This window comes from Aspergillus ochraceoroseus, assembly GCF_002846915.1.
Source record: "Aspergillus ochraceoroseus IBT 24754 chromosome Unknown P175scaffold_1, whole genome shotgun sequence".
Taxonomy (NCBI): Eukaryota; Fungi; Ascomycota; class Eurotiomycetes; order Eurotiales; family Aspergillaceae; genus Aspergillus; species Aspergillus ochraceoroseus.
The window spans coordinates 4,425,857-4,441,409 of record NW_024468476.1 but is presented as its reverse complement, the minus strand read 5'-3'; the positions used below and the strand labels follow the sequence as shown (position 1 = coordinate 4,441,409).

Here is a 15,553-nt window from a genome sequence, read left to right as displayed (position 1 = left end):
AGATGTCGACCAACGTCATGGACACCTGATGATGATCCTCGATTAGGTTTAGTGCCAGCAACTAAACTTGGGCTAACCGAGGACAGCTAGCCGGGCGAGTGCAACGATGACGTTGAGATCTTCAACTTACGCTTCAACTTTCAATGACAGACTCGACTTCTTCTCTTTCTTTCCACTCCCGAAAACTTTAGATTCCCAGGTTCTGGTAATGATGTACCCTCATTATTATATCACTACTCTCCCCTCCTGTCGCCTACCCTGCGACCGGGTTCTCCGGGTATTCACTTTAATAGGATAGATTCGTGCTCCTGTTCACATTCCATTCCTTCCAGCCTTCTCTGAACTTTCCTCTCTTCTTCTATTCCAGCATATCTTAATCTCAGATTCCCCTTGAGGTTGTGATAGTCGCTCCTCTCCCGGTCAGCTTCAATTCCGTCAAAGATCTTGCAATTGTCTCGAGTCTGCATCTAGGGCCACGGGCACCACCATGGGGCTAACCAGTAATCCTCTCCTCTGAACTTGTTCCCGCTTAAAGGATCGTGGTCGCTAATGATCTATGGGTCTGCAGGGGCTACGTTGGGCTTCTTAGGCCTGTTCTTTACGGCATCAGCTCTCTTGCTGATGTTTCTGACCCTTTTGGGCGGAGCTCGGAACAGTAACCCGTTGAACGTGATCTACTTCCTCCAGACAGATACAAGCAATATCCCCGGGGCGCCATCTCTGTCGCGATGGACTTTCTGGAATCTGTGTGCTGTCAATAGCAATGGCAAAAGCGAATGTGGGAAGTCTCACCCAGATTTCCCCTTCGACCCCCCAAGCCCCCGTAACTTTGACACCACCACCAACATCCCGTCTGCGTTCATTGGGTATGTAATACATAGCTGCTTTCCACGCTCTTATTTTGCAGGACCCACCTAACCTTTGCGCAGAACGAGCCATTATTTCTTAACGTCGCGGTTCACTTTTCCGTTCCTGATCATGGCACTGTTCTTCGGTGTTATTTCTCTCTTCACCGGCTTTTTGGCTATGTGCACTCGTATTGGAAGCTATATCTCTGCCTTCATGGCATGGCTTGCTCTCGTCTTCCAGATTATCACTACCTCTCTCATGACGTAAGTCGCAATTGCAACGCTAAGCCGTCCAATCCCCTCTGACAGGGTCGTAAACTAACCTTTTACCACTAGCGCTGTTTTCGTCCAGGGCCGCAACAAGTTCAACGCTAATGGTCAGTCTTCCAAGCTTGGAGCGAAGGCGTTTGCATTTATGTGGACCGCTGTCGCCTGTCTCATCCTTTCGTGCTTGCTATACTGCATGGGCGGCTCAGTCGGCAAGTCGCGGGAGACTGGCTACACCGGACGGAAACACCGGCGACGCGGCTTCTTCTCCTCCGTGAGAGCTCCAAGCGTCGCAAGTAACAAGGAAGTCAACCCATAAGCTGTTGAACATTCCAAAAATTCCAAAACGCCCAATAGTTTTTCATACACTCTCCCCTCTAGAAAGTTGTGACTTGAACTGGGCTGCCATTCGCAAAGTTATAGCACTTGGCAAGTATGAATCTTTCCCCGGTGCTGGTGATTGGATGCAATGGAGTGAAATCAGGAATTGACCCCCGAGTTGAGTGGTAGCCTGGAGCCATCCCTTTGCCAATATCATGAGCTCGCAATGAATCATGCTTTAGTGCAAAAATCTGAGTTTATGTCTATGGCGTAAGGTCGTCTGCCCTGAGGAGTTTTTTTTTTTTTTTTTTTTTTTTTTCTTTTCTGTTTTCATTCCATTTTGAAATGTTTGGCCGGAGGGGGGGGCGTTCTTGGTGCGATGCGGTAGTATGGCATTGCAACCAATTTCATCCGGGACCCCTTCATATGTGGTATGATGTTGGAGGATGGTACTTGCGAATTTTCCTGTTTTGATGACATGTCCCTATGATTGTCTCTATTTTCCCCTCTTAATGTTTGGTATAAGAATAATTGTAATATAATAAGGTAGTAACAATCACTGGCCTTATTTTAATGATAATGCTTTTATATAGTAGAGCGTGAGAACCCCCCCCCCAAAAAAGTCCAAAAAATGGCCTATCATGAACTAGAGAAGGGTTGAAAAAAAAATACTCCAATCTATTGAGTCTTCTATATTGCCCAATATACTCTTATATACTTTTTGTAGAGTCTTCATTGATACATTCGTCGTCAAACAGTCATTGCAAAAGGATAACGGAAAGGAAATCGTCCCCCTTAAAAAATATAGACAAAACTCGCGGTTCCCCCAGTCGAGTTCTGATATCTTAAGAAAGTCCACTCAACGCAAGGATATGCGAAATGCCAGTAGTATTGAAAGATGATGAGATCCAGGAGAATATTAAGAAAAGAGGATCAAATTGATTGTGTTCATGGAGACTCAACGGCACCGCGGACAGCGCTTTGGCCACCAACCTCACGGGCAGTAATTTGCAGACCCAGGTCAGAGTTGATGTGAACCATGAGCTCAACCTTGCCACCGGCCTTGACACCCTTAACAGCGAGCTCAGCAATGGGCTTCTGGGTCTTCCACACAATCTCGCGGGTCTCCTCCTCCTCGTCCTCATCGGAGTCGAAATCGGAGTCCTCATCTTCGGCATCGTTGGCGGGCTTCGCCTCCTTGGGCTTAGGCTCGGGCTTGGTGATCTTGATTTCACGGACACCCTCGCAAACGCGGATGAGAACATCGCCACCGGCCTTGGGGACGCTGTACAGAGCAACGCGACGAGCAGGGAGGGCAGTTTCAGTGTTAAGAAGAGGCTGGAACTCGGTAGCATCACCGGAAGAGAACTCAACACCGATCGCGTGGCTAAGATGGGGGGTGGCAGTGACCATGGGGTGGATGGATTGCTCAATGTCCTCGGTATCAAATTCCTGGATCAGAGAGGCCTGGATGGCAGCACCCCTAGCGGCCAGCTCGGATGGGTTGATGGCGGTAGTCTCGGTGGAGGGGGCAAGAATCTTGGTTGTCTCGGGGAAAATGTTGCGGGCTAACTGAGCAATCTTGGGGGTGTGGGAAGTACCACCGGAGAAGATAACCTAAAACAGCGTGAGAAAAAAAAAAAAGGTCCAACCCCATAAATGTAAATACTGCGTCACAAACCTCGTCGATATCCAAGACGTCCAAACCAGCCTTCTTAACGACTTGCTCAATGAGGCCAGTGAACTGAGCAAACACCTTGTTAGAAAGCAGCTCGAAGCGGGTACGGTTGATGGTGGAGCCATAGTCGATTCCGTCAGCAAGACTCTCAATGCTCAGGGTAGCATTGGTACCCAAGCTCAGAGCCCTTCTTGTAGCTTCGCCCTCAAGCTTGAGCTTGGCAAGTCCACGAGCATTCTCACGGGGGTCAGTCTTGTGCTTCTTCATGAACTCCTTGGCGAAGTGGTCAATAATGATCTTGTCGAGGTTGGCTCCTCCTAGTTCGTAGTCATGAGCAGTAGCAAGGATGGTGTACATTCCACCACGGCAAGCAATGACGGCAGCATCAGAGCGAGTTCCGCCCAAATCAGCAACGACAACGAGCTTATCGGTCAGAACAGCCTCTGGTCTGGCGTCGTAGGCGAGGGCAGCTGCAACAGGTTCGTGAATGAGCTGCAGAACCTCAATACCAGCGTCCTTGGCAGCAGTGGTCAAAGCCTCACGCTGAGCATCAGTAAAGTCAGTAGGAACGGTGATAACCGCAGAATTGACCTCCTTGCCAAGGTAGTCGGTGGCAGACTGCTTCAGGCGACGGAGGTGACGAGTGGTAATCTCGGAGACGGAGACGGTGTTAGGGGTCTCGCTTGCAGTATCACGAATCGAGAAAGCGACAGTGGAGTCGGTCTGGACGGGGTGAGCAGAGTTGTGGCAAGGAGTGGGATCTATCGATTTGAAGCTATATACAGCTGTTAGCATATGCGTTCAGGCTTCCGCGCTGTTTGCTAAGCTGGATAATTTACTTCTTGCCAACGAAATCTCTGAAGTAGGCAACGGTGTTCTGGGAGTTGCGGATAAGCTGTGCCTTGGCCTGAGAACCATGGTATTCTTCTCCGTCAATGTACGAGAGAACGGTAGGAATTTGACGATCTAGAGAGGTGTGAGTGTTTCGCTGTTCCCAAGTACCCCGCAGACACAGCAGAGCCATAGAGAAAGTAAATCAAAACGAACCTCCTTCTTCATTGGCAATAACTTCAGCCTTGCCTTCCTATGCGTTGATACTAGTTAGTATTGGCCTCTAAATCTGTACCAGGATAGAAGAGGGGGGGGATGGAGCGCATACAGGGTTGATACGGGCAATTGAACTGGAGGAATTGCCGAAAGAGATACCAATGGCGAATCTCTCGCCAGCACCATTGGTTTCGGTACTCATCTCGAATTAGGGGGGGAGTAAAGAAGGGGTGAAAAGGAATATGAAAGAAAGGGGAGGATGAGGAGGGAATTGGAAGAAGATGGAGTGAGGTGAGAAGAAGACGAACACCCACTTTCAGTTTGTTCGGGACCAACTATTATTCTTTTGGGCTGAAGGGGAAAAAAAAAAAAAAAAATTGAACTTTTGGCGGAAGGCGAGTGTCTGTGTGGCTGGTGCTTATCGATAGTGGATGTGGCGGTGCTTTACCAACATTACTCTGTACGGAGTAGGTACGGAGTATACGGAATCTATAACTATCTTTCTTATAATCGACTAAGAGAAGAGTGCTTTGTAGTCTGGCAAGCTGGTGTTAACCATCTGCTTCTGTCATATAGACCTGGTCAATGGTTCAATCAGTTCTTCTAGAGGTGGTTGCAGGCAGTTCACTAGTCCTTTCTATCTGTTCCTCTTGACCACTATTTCCCCTGCTGTCGCGGATGATATGCACAAATATGGATACAATATCTATACGAAAAATATATCATAGGGATTCTATAACATATATATCATAACATTTTGTAGAGCCTGGAATACGCAGCAGGTCACGTGTTGATTGGCCGCTCGATAAGCTGCGGGTTACACTTTTTTACAGAGATCCCTCTTTTCCCTTGAGTTCAACCACAACACATTGTTCACACTCAGACCATCCTCCCTTCATGATGTCGTCGTCGCCGTTAATACTTCTCCCCGGGGATGAGATTCCACCAGAATATTTGCCCTCAAAAAACTCCGCCCCATTACGACTAGGACCGGGCCTTCGCCTCCTCTCGCACCCACACCCTTCGCCTAGTCATCTTCTTACTGCCACACAAGCCGGAATCCTCTCAACAGATAACAAAAGAAATGCCGTGTCGATTCTTTCATCTGCCACGCGCCGCTATATCCCCACCCCCAACGACCTCGTGATTGCGCAGGTCCACCACTCCAGCATCGATTATTTCTACTGCATGATTACCCCCCAGTCGCCCCATGCGCTATTGGGCCAACTCTCGTTCGAAGGAGCGACGAAGAAGACACGACCAATGCTGAAACAAGGAGATTTGGTGTACGCGCGCGTACTGTCAACTGGACTAGGTGCGGGTGCGGAAGTCGAACTCGCCTGTGTCAATCCCGCAACAGGGAAAGCTGAACCGGGCGGCCTAGGTCCCCTCACTGGTGGGATGGTGTTTGATGTTTCTACAGGGCTGGCTGCGAGGCTCATGAAGGCGAGCTCCTCGCCATCATCAGATCAACACGGAGTGGCCGGGTTGGTGGTCCTAGACGAGCTAGGCAAGAAGCTGGAAAAGGCCGGAGGATTCGAGATTGCGGTAGGGAGAAATGGGAAGGTCTGGGTTGACTGCTCAAATAGCGAGGATGTTGCTGTCAAGGCAACAGTAGCAATTGGACGTTGCCTCAGCATTATCGATGAGCACGATCTCAACCCGGCGGATCAAAGAAAGTTGGTGACCAGGATATTACGCGAGATGAAAATAGAGTCATGATGATAGAAGATATGAATTATCACTTAGTATACCTATTGTAATATAACCCATTTATTCCACCATTCCTTGATCTCAGGACCTTGAAGCATGCTTTTGTATATCTGTTGTCGCATAAATCAACAGTATAAAAAATCTCCCCGCGGCCCCATTAATTTTTTTTTTTCTGCCGATCACTTTTTTCCTTCTTCTTCTCTAGCTTCACCCTGCACCACAACAGTCCGTCGTGCTTCCCACAGTATTTCCCCTGTTTTTTTTTTTTTATCTTCTGCCTGTAAAGAGTCCAGTTTTGATTCCGTCCAAATGGGCCAGGGCTCTTCCCAGCCCGTAAAGCCAGGGTTTACTGACCCTGTTGAGACCGGTATGTGAGACACGCTTATGACGTCGCAACGGTCTTTACAGACCTCACCTACGCGCTTATAGCTAACTGCCCTGCTCGAAATTTTAGATAAAAACGAGATTGATGTCGCCCACTCGCCTTCGAGCCCTCCCTCAGCTCTAACAAAAGCAAAACGAGAACTAGAGCTTGGAGACAAAGCCTCCCACAAACGGAAGCGGAAATCGTCTCCCGTCGTCGATAACGAATCGAGAACGTCTCACAATCTGCTCAAGCAATCACCACGAGAACAAGCTCCCCGACCCTTGAAGCGCAAGAAACTTCTTCAGTCTGCGCATAAGGAGCAAGAGATTCCGTCGAAGAATGGAGAAGGAGAGACCAGGGTCGCGAGCACACCCAAGTTGGCTTCGAAACCGCAATTGGATGACCTTCCCAGGCCAAAGCTAGAGTCAAGGGCCTCCAGTATTGTCGCAATAAAACGGGCCGAGTCTGCCAGCACTACTAGTGGGAAGAAGCTCTCCCCAAGCCCAGCTTTGGCAGCTGATTCTATCTCCAAGGGAAGATTGAATCGAGCAGACGGCACAAAAAATGAGAGAGGCGTCGTAGTAGGTGCCTTTCGACCGGAGGAAGTCGAGGCCCTTGAAGGCTTCAAGCTCGGTTTCTGCAACACGTACGGTTGTACTGTAGATACTTTCGATGGAATGGTGCAACATGCGCAGAAAGGGGCTTTCCCTGGTTCGGTTCACCTTTCAAAGAAAGAATTTTGGAAGCGCGTCTACACAACCCTTCCTGATAGAGACAGAAGATCTGTCTATCGGTTTATGCGACGCCACTTTCAAACCTCGGGCCAAAAGCCGCACGAATGGACTCCGGAACAGGAAGATGAGCTGGTCAGGCTACATCACATAAACGGACCGAAATGGGCTTTGATAGCCGAGCAACTTGGCCGCAGTGATGACGACGTCGTTCAGAAGTGGAAAAACCACCTCGAGCATCGCTCTACCATGAACAAGGGTGCCTGGTCTGAGGCCGAGGTTCTCGCGCTACAAAGTGCGCTGCAGGAGGCGTGGACCAAGTTTAAAGCGCGTGGTCACGATGTTGGGCGAGACATTTATGAGATGGATGAGGGTCTTATTTCATGGGGTCGAGTGAGCGAGGTCATGCAGCATCGTCGCTCGAGGCAGCAATGTGCAGACAAATGGCGCAGAATCCGATCCAACATGGTTGCCTCTGGTGTTTCCCGGAGTACTACCCCGTCGTTGACTAGCCGCCTGGCGAAGCACAAAAAACAAGCTGAGAATTCCAAAGAGTACAAAAGCTCTATGTACGTGGATTCCGACAGCGATGGCGAGCAAGGAAATGAAGCAGATGAACGAGATGACGACGGAGGGAAGGGGAAGCTGGGCGAGAAGCCCGAATCCCAACAAAAACAAATGAAGCGGCGCAAAGATACAACCCACGACAAGCCACGTTCTTCTCCTAGTGAAACAGCCAAAAAGCCCATTCCAGACGATTCCGGATCTGAATCAGAGTCCAACTCCGAGTCATCAACATCAACATTAGGTAGTAAATCTAGTTCTGGTTCCAGTTCGGAATCAGGCTCTGGAGATGATGGTGGTTCAAGCACTCAGTCCAAGGACCGAAAACCCGCTCTAACAGGCAAAGGCAAAGGCAAAGAGAAGCCCACAAAGAACCAAACAACCGACAAGCCCAAGAAAGTGGACGAATCCAAAGCCAATGTCACTCAGAGAAAAAAGGACAGCACCAAAAGCACAACAGTTTCCAAAACCAAAACAGAATCACCACCCCTCGATGGGAGCTCTAGCCCCCGAAAAAGAAGGCGCTCAGCGACACAGTCATCCTCATCCTCAGATTCGTCCTCAGACTCAGACTCAGACTCAGATTGTAGTTCAGAACCTGGGACAAGCGAAAGTACAGAATCCAGCCCGGCTACACAGAAGCATAAGGGTTCGAAAGAACTACAAACCTCAGAGCAAAGTGCCTCTGATGAATCTAGTGAAGAATCTTCAGAAGATGAAAGCGCCAGTGAAAGCGAAGGCGAGAAAAAGGGTCCTACTACCACAAAGGAGGTTCCAGAAATCATCAAGCGAGAGCTTGAAGACAGCCCCGTGAAAAACCCGCAGCATGTCAAGCGTACAAAGCCCGAAATGTCTCCTACTCCAAAATCAACAGAAACATCGTCGTCCGAGAGCGATAGCAAAAGTGCATCTGAGAGCAGCTCCGAAGACTCCGGTTCAGAAACAGACTCACCACAACCCAGCGCCAAGTCAGATACCAGAAAGAAAAGCATCCCTAAGAATCCAAAGGCTCCCCTGAAGAAGAAGCCTAGCTCATCTTCACCTTCTACATCGTCCTCAGATTCCGATACCTCCAGCTCCAGCTCCAGCTCCAGCTCAAGCGAATCAGAAGACGAGCCCCCCGCCAAGAAGCTCAAAGCCATTGGCTCTAAAAAGAAGGGAAACAACACAAGTGTAAAACGAGAAAGCAGTGGTTCTGACGAAAGCGACTCGAGCAGTGAGGAGTTGTCTACCTCGGAGTCGAAGTCTGATTCTGATTCTGATTCCGACTCCGACTCCGACTGAGATAACCGATTGCTCACCCCCCGTCTATTTAGTCTGCAATATACCCCCTGTTTGGCCATATAAACCGCAGGCGACTGTCAAATAATAATGCTATGAATCTATGACATATTATTACTTACCAGTTTACTACCCCTAAATGAAAACCCATGTTTAAAATCATTCTATTGCATGCACATATATTTATTTATAGCACGGAACCTTGACTGATAAATGCCTACAAAAAAAAAAAAAAGAAAAAAAAAAGAGAAGAAAAAAAAAAAAAAGGGATAATCCAAACTTTTTACAACTCGTCTTTTTTCCAATTGTCTTCCTCTTCCTTATATCCGTCCCGGGAATTCGATAGAACTTCTTCCTGCATCTGTCCTTGGTCCTGTCTTTGCTGCTCGATTCTTCTCGACAGCGCCGCAATCTCGTCATCATATTCAGTCCATTCAGGGACCTGTCGCCGAGCTCTATCCAGTTTGGGCTCCTTCGTTTGCGGATTGTTACAGAGATCGATGGTCCTCGCTTGGGTTAGAGCCTCATCAGAGCACCATGTCTCGCACCACAGCCATTCCTGCGGGAGACTCTTGATTGGGATGTGGTGTTGCATGTGGTTCGGGAGATCTTGGTCCAGGTTGCTCAAGCTGTTAGGGTCGGCAGAGAGCATCTGGTATTGGCCACGGAGACGGTCACCGGCTGCGAGCGCACGGAAGCGATTTAGGTCCACAACGTATAGAGCAGAGATATGGTAAGGGGCGCCGCGGAGGAAGGTTTTCCAGTAGCCTTGTTTCCAGAAACGGAACCCCTCCATCTCTGTGCGGGAATCACACATTGGAGTGAATCCATAGGGAGCGCCTTCGAGGTCCAGGCTGACGAGATCGTACATGTCTGTGCGGACGATTTGGTCTGCATCGACGAAGATGACTTTGTCCAGCGACAGCGGGAAGAGAACATCCAGGAATAGAATCTTGTAGCCCCAGATCTCACGCTGCTTTTCTTTCTGGCCTCGTAGCCAGTGAGGCCATTTATACGTGACCATCTCGTATGAGAACCCGTATTCCTCTGCCAGATGGGGCAGGAAGGACTTGAATGATGGGGAGAGGAACTGCTCGATGAACCAGAATTTAACGGTGTGTTTGGTGTTCCGCATTACGGACACCATCATGATGTTTAACATCCGCTCGTACAAGTGGCCGCTCGCCACTGAGAAAATATTAATATCGGCATTCTTCTCAGAGCTGCTCTTGGAGCCAACCCCAACACTAGAAAGGACACCCGAGGCGAAGTTAAATCCTTTAGATACGAAGTCCATCGCAGAACCGGATTTAGCGCCTGTCTCTAAGACATCTTCATTCTCGTATCCCCTCTTGCGTGACAGCCGTGGGAACAGGGTCTTGCCTTGGAAGGAAAGAAGGGCAACTTCGTTGCTTTCATCACCCGGCTGTGGGGTGTAGCCTAGTCTGCCTACACTGTCGAGGTTGAAGATGCGTTCACTCCGACCAGGCTTCAGATTAATATTCCATAAGCCCGGCTGTGCTTTAAACTGGAAATATCCAAGATTAGCCATGATGATAGTGTCAGCAAAGTAAGGATTGTCTTCGGTGCCAAGAACCAACTGAACCCCTCGTGGGGGCGCCTTGGTGGTCATGTCCCGAGAGTGGCCTTCTATCAAAATATGCTCCAGCGCATAAATAGCGTCTACGTTCGACTCCCCGCTGACTGAGCTCAATTTGATGTTATCGAGGTCATGGATTGAATCTTTAGGAGCCACAAGCCATGAAGATGGAACATCCATTGCTAGAGTGAGGAGTGCTTCAACGGGAACTCCTGAGAAGCTAGCTGTGGGTCGTAAGACAGATCCGTCGGCGCCAAATGAAGGTTCGGAGTCGAGAACATAGCGGTAGAAGCGCTTGATAGGAAGTTCCTGGATCTCATCTCGGGGATTCATGAACAACTTTAGTTTGACTCCATCAAGCTTTGAGAGCACCCTCAGAATCGGGAGCCACCGTTGAGCCGACTCTGATGTCGGGTCGATGGAGGCAGCGATAGTAATGGTTGGGTCATCAGAATTAGAGACAGTAATCACGGAACCGCCGTCTGTCCATTTCTGAAACAGGTTCACACGAGCATCTGAGGGCGTTTCAAAAAGACCTTCAGGGACATCAGATACACTCGAAAGAGCGACAAGAGAAGTTAGTTTCGCAAAGGAGAGAGGATCTGTCAGCCTTGAGCTAAATCCGAGGGCTTTAGCTGCTTTTGCAACTGGAGCAATTCTATTCATCTCTTCATAGGTTAGGAGCTGGCCCAAATCTTCGCTGGTCACGTCCTGGCTGGGTATAACTGCTCGGCCATTAACGACAATTCCACTAGCCCCGGGAGCGAAGCCGAGGGTCTCGGCCAAAGGTCGGTATCTTGTCCAGAATGCGAAAATGTCCTCTGCTTCTGCATTATCCAGCTCCATGGGCATAGAAGAATTTATATCAGCAAGTATTTGCGAAGCATCAGAATCCTTCGCTCCCACCAAAGAACGGAAGAGAGTGGCAGATGCCTTTACATGAGGTGTAAATATCTCAGGGTTATGAATGAAGTGAACCTCAGCCTTCGCATGCTTCTCGCGAGTTTCAAGGGCCGCAGTGAGGAACGTCAGGCCGGGCTGCGAGTCGAAATCACCAATAACAATTACGTGCGTGCTTTCAACAGCATCACCTTGCTCCGGTGCAATACGAGGCACTTCATCCAACAGATTATTGGGTGACTGTGTGATCCTAGCTATATCGATAACCTGAATTTCTTTCGGATCCTCGGGTATAATCCAGGGGACGCGTCGACTGAAGGCTTCAGAAAGGAAGAATCCTGGTAGCCAGATGTCTTCCTCAAAAAGGCCTTCAACAATAGCTTGTTGAACCAAACGTAGATCCTTCTCGACTCTCATGCTCATATGTTGCGGCCAATTTTCATTGCGGGCAATCGGGACACCGTTAATAAAGGCGAGTGATGCATCGTTGCTAATACCAAGACGTTCTTGGTACTTAGCTGTTCGTGATACCAAAATCTCTAGTTCATCACTCTTCAGGATCTCATCAAAAGTGAGTGCCACTTTTTCGGCTCTGGGGGTTTCCTCGTGAGTAGCAGCCAAGAAGCTATTCTTGTCTGGGGTAGCGATCTTGTTCCTGGAACCAGACTAGTTCAATTAGCACCCAGATCGAGAAAATGGGGGGGGGGGGGAGAGACTGAGTAGCAAATGAGACATTCTTACCTCCTCAAGATACTTCACAAGACTGCTAAGGCCAAACGTGTCTTGAAGATAATGAGCCACCTTAAGCTGGGCAGTGGAGCCGGGTGATGAGGCCAGAGGGACAATGCCAAACCTCACTGGGATTTTTCTTTTCACAAAAACTTGGATTGTGGTCACTAATAAATCAATGTCTTCAGTATTTGTAAGGTCTACTGGGAACACGATGTTGTTGAAGTCACGACGCACAGCAGGAAGCTGGCCCGGGTAAGTTCGCTGAAGAAACTAATACCAATTAGCAAAGGGGACGAACGGAATAAGGATCTGGAACACTTACTGCTGATAAATCTCCTGGCCATGATTCGTATCTTGCGTCTTTTTCCAAATTATTCATCCAGATGATCACGCCACCGCCTTCAATTTCATCGCGATAGTTATAACGTTGAGGCGAGTCGTTGGCCATAGACTCCCCAATCAACTCATGTGTCAAGAGATCAACGGCCTCCTGGGCCGAGAGGCCAAGATTGCGAAAACTATCGATCAGCCTTCTCTCACGGCGAAGGTTATCTAGAAGGGAGAAGGCGTCAATTTGTCGAGGATCAACCTGGACACCATTGACCCACATCGCATTAGCGCCAGAGGGAAGCATGCCTAAACGGTTAGATCTAATATCGCGCAAGAGTTCCATGGTTGTGTTGTGAGCTGCGATCTTGGAGGAATATTTAGGAAAGTCTTGCGATAGGTTCACCAGCGTGTTAAGCGGATCCTCACTATCCACTACATAACTAGCGGTGTTGATTCCAAGCCGGGCTACCTCCGATGAAGATAATGGCCTCAAGTCATCTGGGGCTTCTTCCTCCTTAGCATCTGATTTAGTGGACTCTGGGGTGTTTGATTCCCTCTTTTCGGCATCTCGGTCATCAATGACAATATAATCTGTTCGTTTTAATGCAAGCTCAACTCCATAGCCGGAGACAAAAAGGGGACGTGAGCTCCAATGCTGAGGAGGCCGATACCGTACTCGATACGAAATTTCGCCCTCCTTTGCGAGTGCAGTCAAGGTCTTGTGAAAATCTTTGAACATGGGGGAAGCTATATCGGCATAGAGAATGGCTGGGGGGAGCGATTCAATTCCATAAATTCGATCGAAAGGAAGCTCACGCGTGTCCCTGTTCCGGATACCATGCATTAGCAATTTATCGCAAAAGTTAACGGAAAGACAACCAACTGACAGTTCTCCCATGATAACTTGCTGTGCTCGTTCCATGGTCGAAGAGCAATATTGTTTCCCATCTGAGTGAGCCCATACTGGACAGGCAGCATCCTGCGCTGCCATCATGGAGTGTTGCACTGATGCATTGTAAAACTGGTAATGGGCCGCAATCCGAGGGCTGGCGGACCGAATTGCCAAAGCTAGCTTGAACGTGGAGAGACTCTCGGGATTGCTGAGATGTCCATCATTCACCACCACTTGCAGAAAGCGATCATATAGTTCTTTATCCGTCACAACGTCATCGAAAGCTCCCTCGGCGACACGGTCCAGTAATGGGAAGTATGACGTCGAGTTTTCTCCGGCTGCGGCCTCTCTGGTTTGGAAAATAAGCAATCGACCGCGAGAGGAACAATTTTGCCGGGGATATCGAGATCAGTATACTCACAATAACTCTACAAGATAAGGTGCCGAGTCAAAGGAAGCCTGGAGCGCGACATTGACCGTGGGGCTTGCCTGTGCAGTCGAGAGCAGCAACGTCGACACGACAACATACGAGAGTCGCCAAGAGGCGACAGATCCCAGGCGAAAGACCATCGCTGTCTCCCACTCCAGACACTTGCTGCGTACCCAGTAGGGCCCGTTGAACAGACAATTGGGTGGCAATGTCAACTGATCTACCACACCTAGTAGATAGCTAGTTATACTCAGGCAAATGGCATCACGGGTGGGGGGAGGGAGTCTATATGAACAGGCACAACCCCGAAATTTCACGAAGTATTCGGCTTCGGGATGTCAAATGGACGCCTGTTAGTTCCGAAGATGCCTCCCAAGGTTAAAGGGTGGCCATTCAGCTGCTGGATCGTTGTTTCTTACGGCCCTCTTCTGGCCACCTCGCGTCTTGATCGAGAGAGCTGCTACGGGTGGCGCAGCGGCCAAAAGCGCAAAACTTCCGTGTCTTGAGTTACGCAATTTGATTGGTCCGAATCTAAGGATAAAGCAGCCGTGGTTTTCCTTCCCCCGCCAACAACCTTGAATTCACCTCCGTAGCGTGAAGAGGAATAGCATAACCTGGGGATAGCATAACCTGGGTGAATGCGACCTCCGGATGGCGGGCTGACAACCGAAATCTCGCAGAACTAGGTACCTAGGTAAGACGTCTGAGAAGCCCACATCAATTTGCCAGCAGACACGGAACGAACGTGTTCTCAGTCTTTCTTGATATAGTTAGTGAGAGTGTACCTACCTCTTAATAACGTTCAAATGTTGCCCTTCTCGCCCTTTGTGGTCGTGCCATATTGGTCAAGATGACGAGGTTGTTACCTACTAGGTAGTCACTGCGAGGCACCCTGTGCAGCATTGAAGGTCTATATACCAAGACGCAGAAGACGCAGTAATCTTCTCAGCATGGACAAGATTTCTCTTCGTATTCATCTTCCTTCCTTGCTGGAAGGAACAGCACAGAGTATATGTGGAACAGCAAACAAGTCTCGAAAACGAACTAACAGAAACGAGGTCGTTCTGCAGGTACATCCAATCCAGTACATAGTACCGTACATATGTATGTGATACTACTTGTACCGTACCTACCTAAACACCCATCATAGGAAATATCAGCGTACCCTCGTAACAGGAATCACCCACCGAATTCCCCTTTCGGCATTTTGGCAGGTGCTCAGTAGCCTGCACGTCTAAGTAGTCGGAATCGAAACCACGCAAGTCGTACAGACGAGTATCCGATTACCGACATGGGCAGGGTGCGTATGCACATCCACCTTCTTCCCTCTCCCCCCTCCCTTCCAAAAAAAGCTACTAGTTAGGTAGTAGTAGGTCCACTGCTTGTTGGCTTCTTGACGCTTGACTTCGTATGTAGTAGAGTATATTAGGTACTCTGTACTGCACAGGGCTGCATGACTACCTAGGGGCCTTGATTGATTAACCTGCCTTAGTAACTGGGCCTAACGTAACCTAACCCATGGCTGCCAGGCAGGCCAGCCCTAATTAGACCTCTAGAACTACTCCGTACAGAGTATAGGAACTGTCGGGTGTATACTTAGACCCCTCAGTCCTCCCGGCTAGGGTTTACATCTCCTGTAAAGAGATGAAGGGGTTATCGTAAACTTAGTCAGGTCATAAGGCGTAGTTAGCTGAATTTAACTTCTACGGTAGTGTAGGAGGAATATCAGGACACCGTACTGGAATAATGCTTCAAGCATGTTTTTATATTTTTTGCCCTTTTTAACCTTTTCCTATTCAGTCAAGCTGTAATTCGCCTCCTGCGCCGTCAATAATGGATTTTTTATCCTCCC

At 48.9% G+C, this 15,553-nt stretch overlaps 5 protein-coding genes across 5 annotated transcripts; 3 read left to right on the top strand and 2 right to left on the bottom strand.

Moving 5' to 3' along the window:
• Nucleotides 1-151: 151 nt before the first annotated feature.
• On the top strand, nucleotides 152-1,729 carry P175DRAFT_0498275 (SUR7/PalI family protein). Its single transcript, XM_040896463.1, has 4 exons — nucleotides 152-500; nucleotides 569-866; nucleotides 930-1,112; nucleotides 1,185-1,729. Exons 1-4 carry the CDS (start codon nucleotides 488-490, stop codon nucleotides 1,432-1,434), a joined length of 744 nt encoding a protein of 247 aa, XP_040756556.1. The 5' UTR covers nucleotides 152-487; the 3' UTR covers nucleotides 1,435-1,729.
• A 217-nt stretch (nucleotides 1,730-1,946) lies between these two features.
• On the bottom strand, nucleotides 1,947-4,495 carry P175DRAFT_0498274 (ribosome-associated complex protein SSZ1). Its single transcript, XM_040896462.1, has 5 exons — nucleotides 4,274-4,495; nucleotides 4,162-4,198; nucleotides 3,954-4,080; nucleotides 3,118-3,889; nucleotides 1,947-3,053 (listed from the first exon to the last, which is right to left on the bottom strand). Exons 1-5 carry the CDS (start codon nucleotides 4,361-4,363, stop codon nucleotides 2,385-2,387), a joined length of 1,695 nt encoding a protein of 564 aa, XP_040756555.1. The 5' UTR covers nucleotides 4,364-4,495; the 3' UTR covers nucleotides 1,947-2,384.
• A 566-nt stretch (nucleotides 4,496-5,061) lies between these two features.
• Nucleotides 5,062-5,883, top strand: P175DRAFT_0506673 (exosome non-catalytic core subunit RRP40; the record flags this gene model as incomplete). The annotated part of the gene is made up of 1 exon (XM_040898218.1): nucleotides 5,062-5,883. The coding sequence occupies one exon, from the start codon at nucleotides 5,062-5,064 to the stop codon at nucleotides 5,881-5,883; it is 822 nt and encodes a 273-aa protein (XP_040756554.1).
• Nucleotides 5,884-6,183: 300 nt separating this feature from the next.
• On the top strand, nucleotides 6,184-8,895 carry P175DRAFT_0520968 (MYB DNA-binding domain protein; the record flags this gene model as incomplete). The annotated part of the gene is made up of 2 exons (XM_040899173.1): nucleotides 6,184-6,241; nucleotides 6,329-8,895. 2 exons carry the CDS (start codon nucleotides 6,184-6,186, stop codon nucleotides 8,818-8,820), a joined length of 2,550 nt encoding a protein of 849 aa, XP_040756553.1. The 3' UTR covers nucleotides 8,821-8,895.
• Nucleotides 8,896-9,100: 205 nt separating this feature from the next.
• On the bottom strand, nucleotides 9,101-13,841 carry P175DRAFT_0490224 (putative UDP-glucose:glycoprotein glucosyltransferase; the record flags this gene model as incomplete). Its single annotated transcript, XM_040895784.1, has 4 exons — nucleotides 9,101-11,983; nucleotides 12,059-12,319; nucleotides 12,372-13,620; nucleotides 13,693-13,841. The coding sequence occupies 4 exons, from the start codon at nucleotides 13,839-13,841 to the stop codon at nucleotides 9,101-9,103; spliced, it is 4,542 nt and encodes a 1,513-aa protein (XP_040756552.1).
• Between the last annotated feature and the right edge of the window lie 1,712 nt (nucleotides 13,842-15,553).

Coding starts and splice junctions, on each gene's coding strand:
- P175DRAFT_0498275 (XM_040896463.1), top strand. Junction 867..929: donor ATCCCGTCTGCGTTCATTGG/GTATGTAATACA, acceptor ACCTTTGCGCAG/AACGAGCCATTATTTCTTAA. Junction 1,113..1,184: donor ATCACTACCTCTCTCATGAC/GTAAGTCGCAAT, acceptor TTTTACCACTAG/CGCTGTTTTCGTCCAGGGCC.
- P175DRAFT_0498274 (XM_040896462.1), bottom strand. CDS start 4,363: ATGAGTACCGAAACCAATGGTGCTGGCGAGAGATTCGCCATTGGTATC. Junction 4,081..4,161: donor TATTGCCAATGAAGAAGGAG/GTTCGTTTTGAT, acceptor ACACCTCTCTAG/ATCGTCAAATTCCTACCGTT. Junction 3,890..3,953: donor AGAGATTTCGTTGGCAAGAA/GTAAATTATCCA, acceptor AGCTGTATATAG/CTTCAAATCGATAGATCCCA.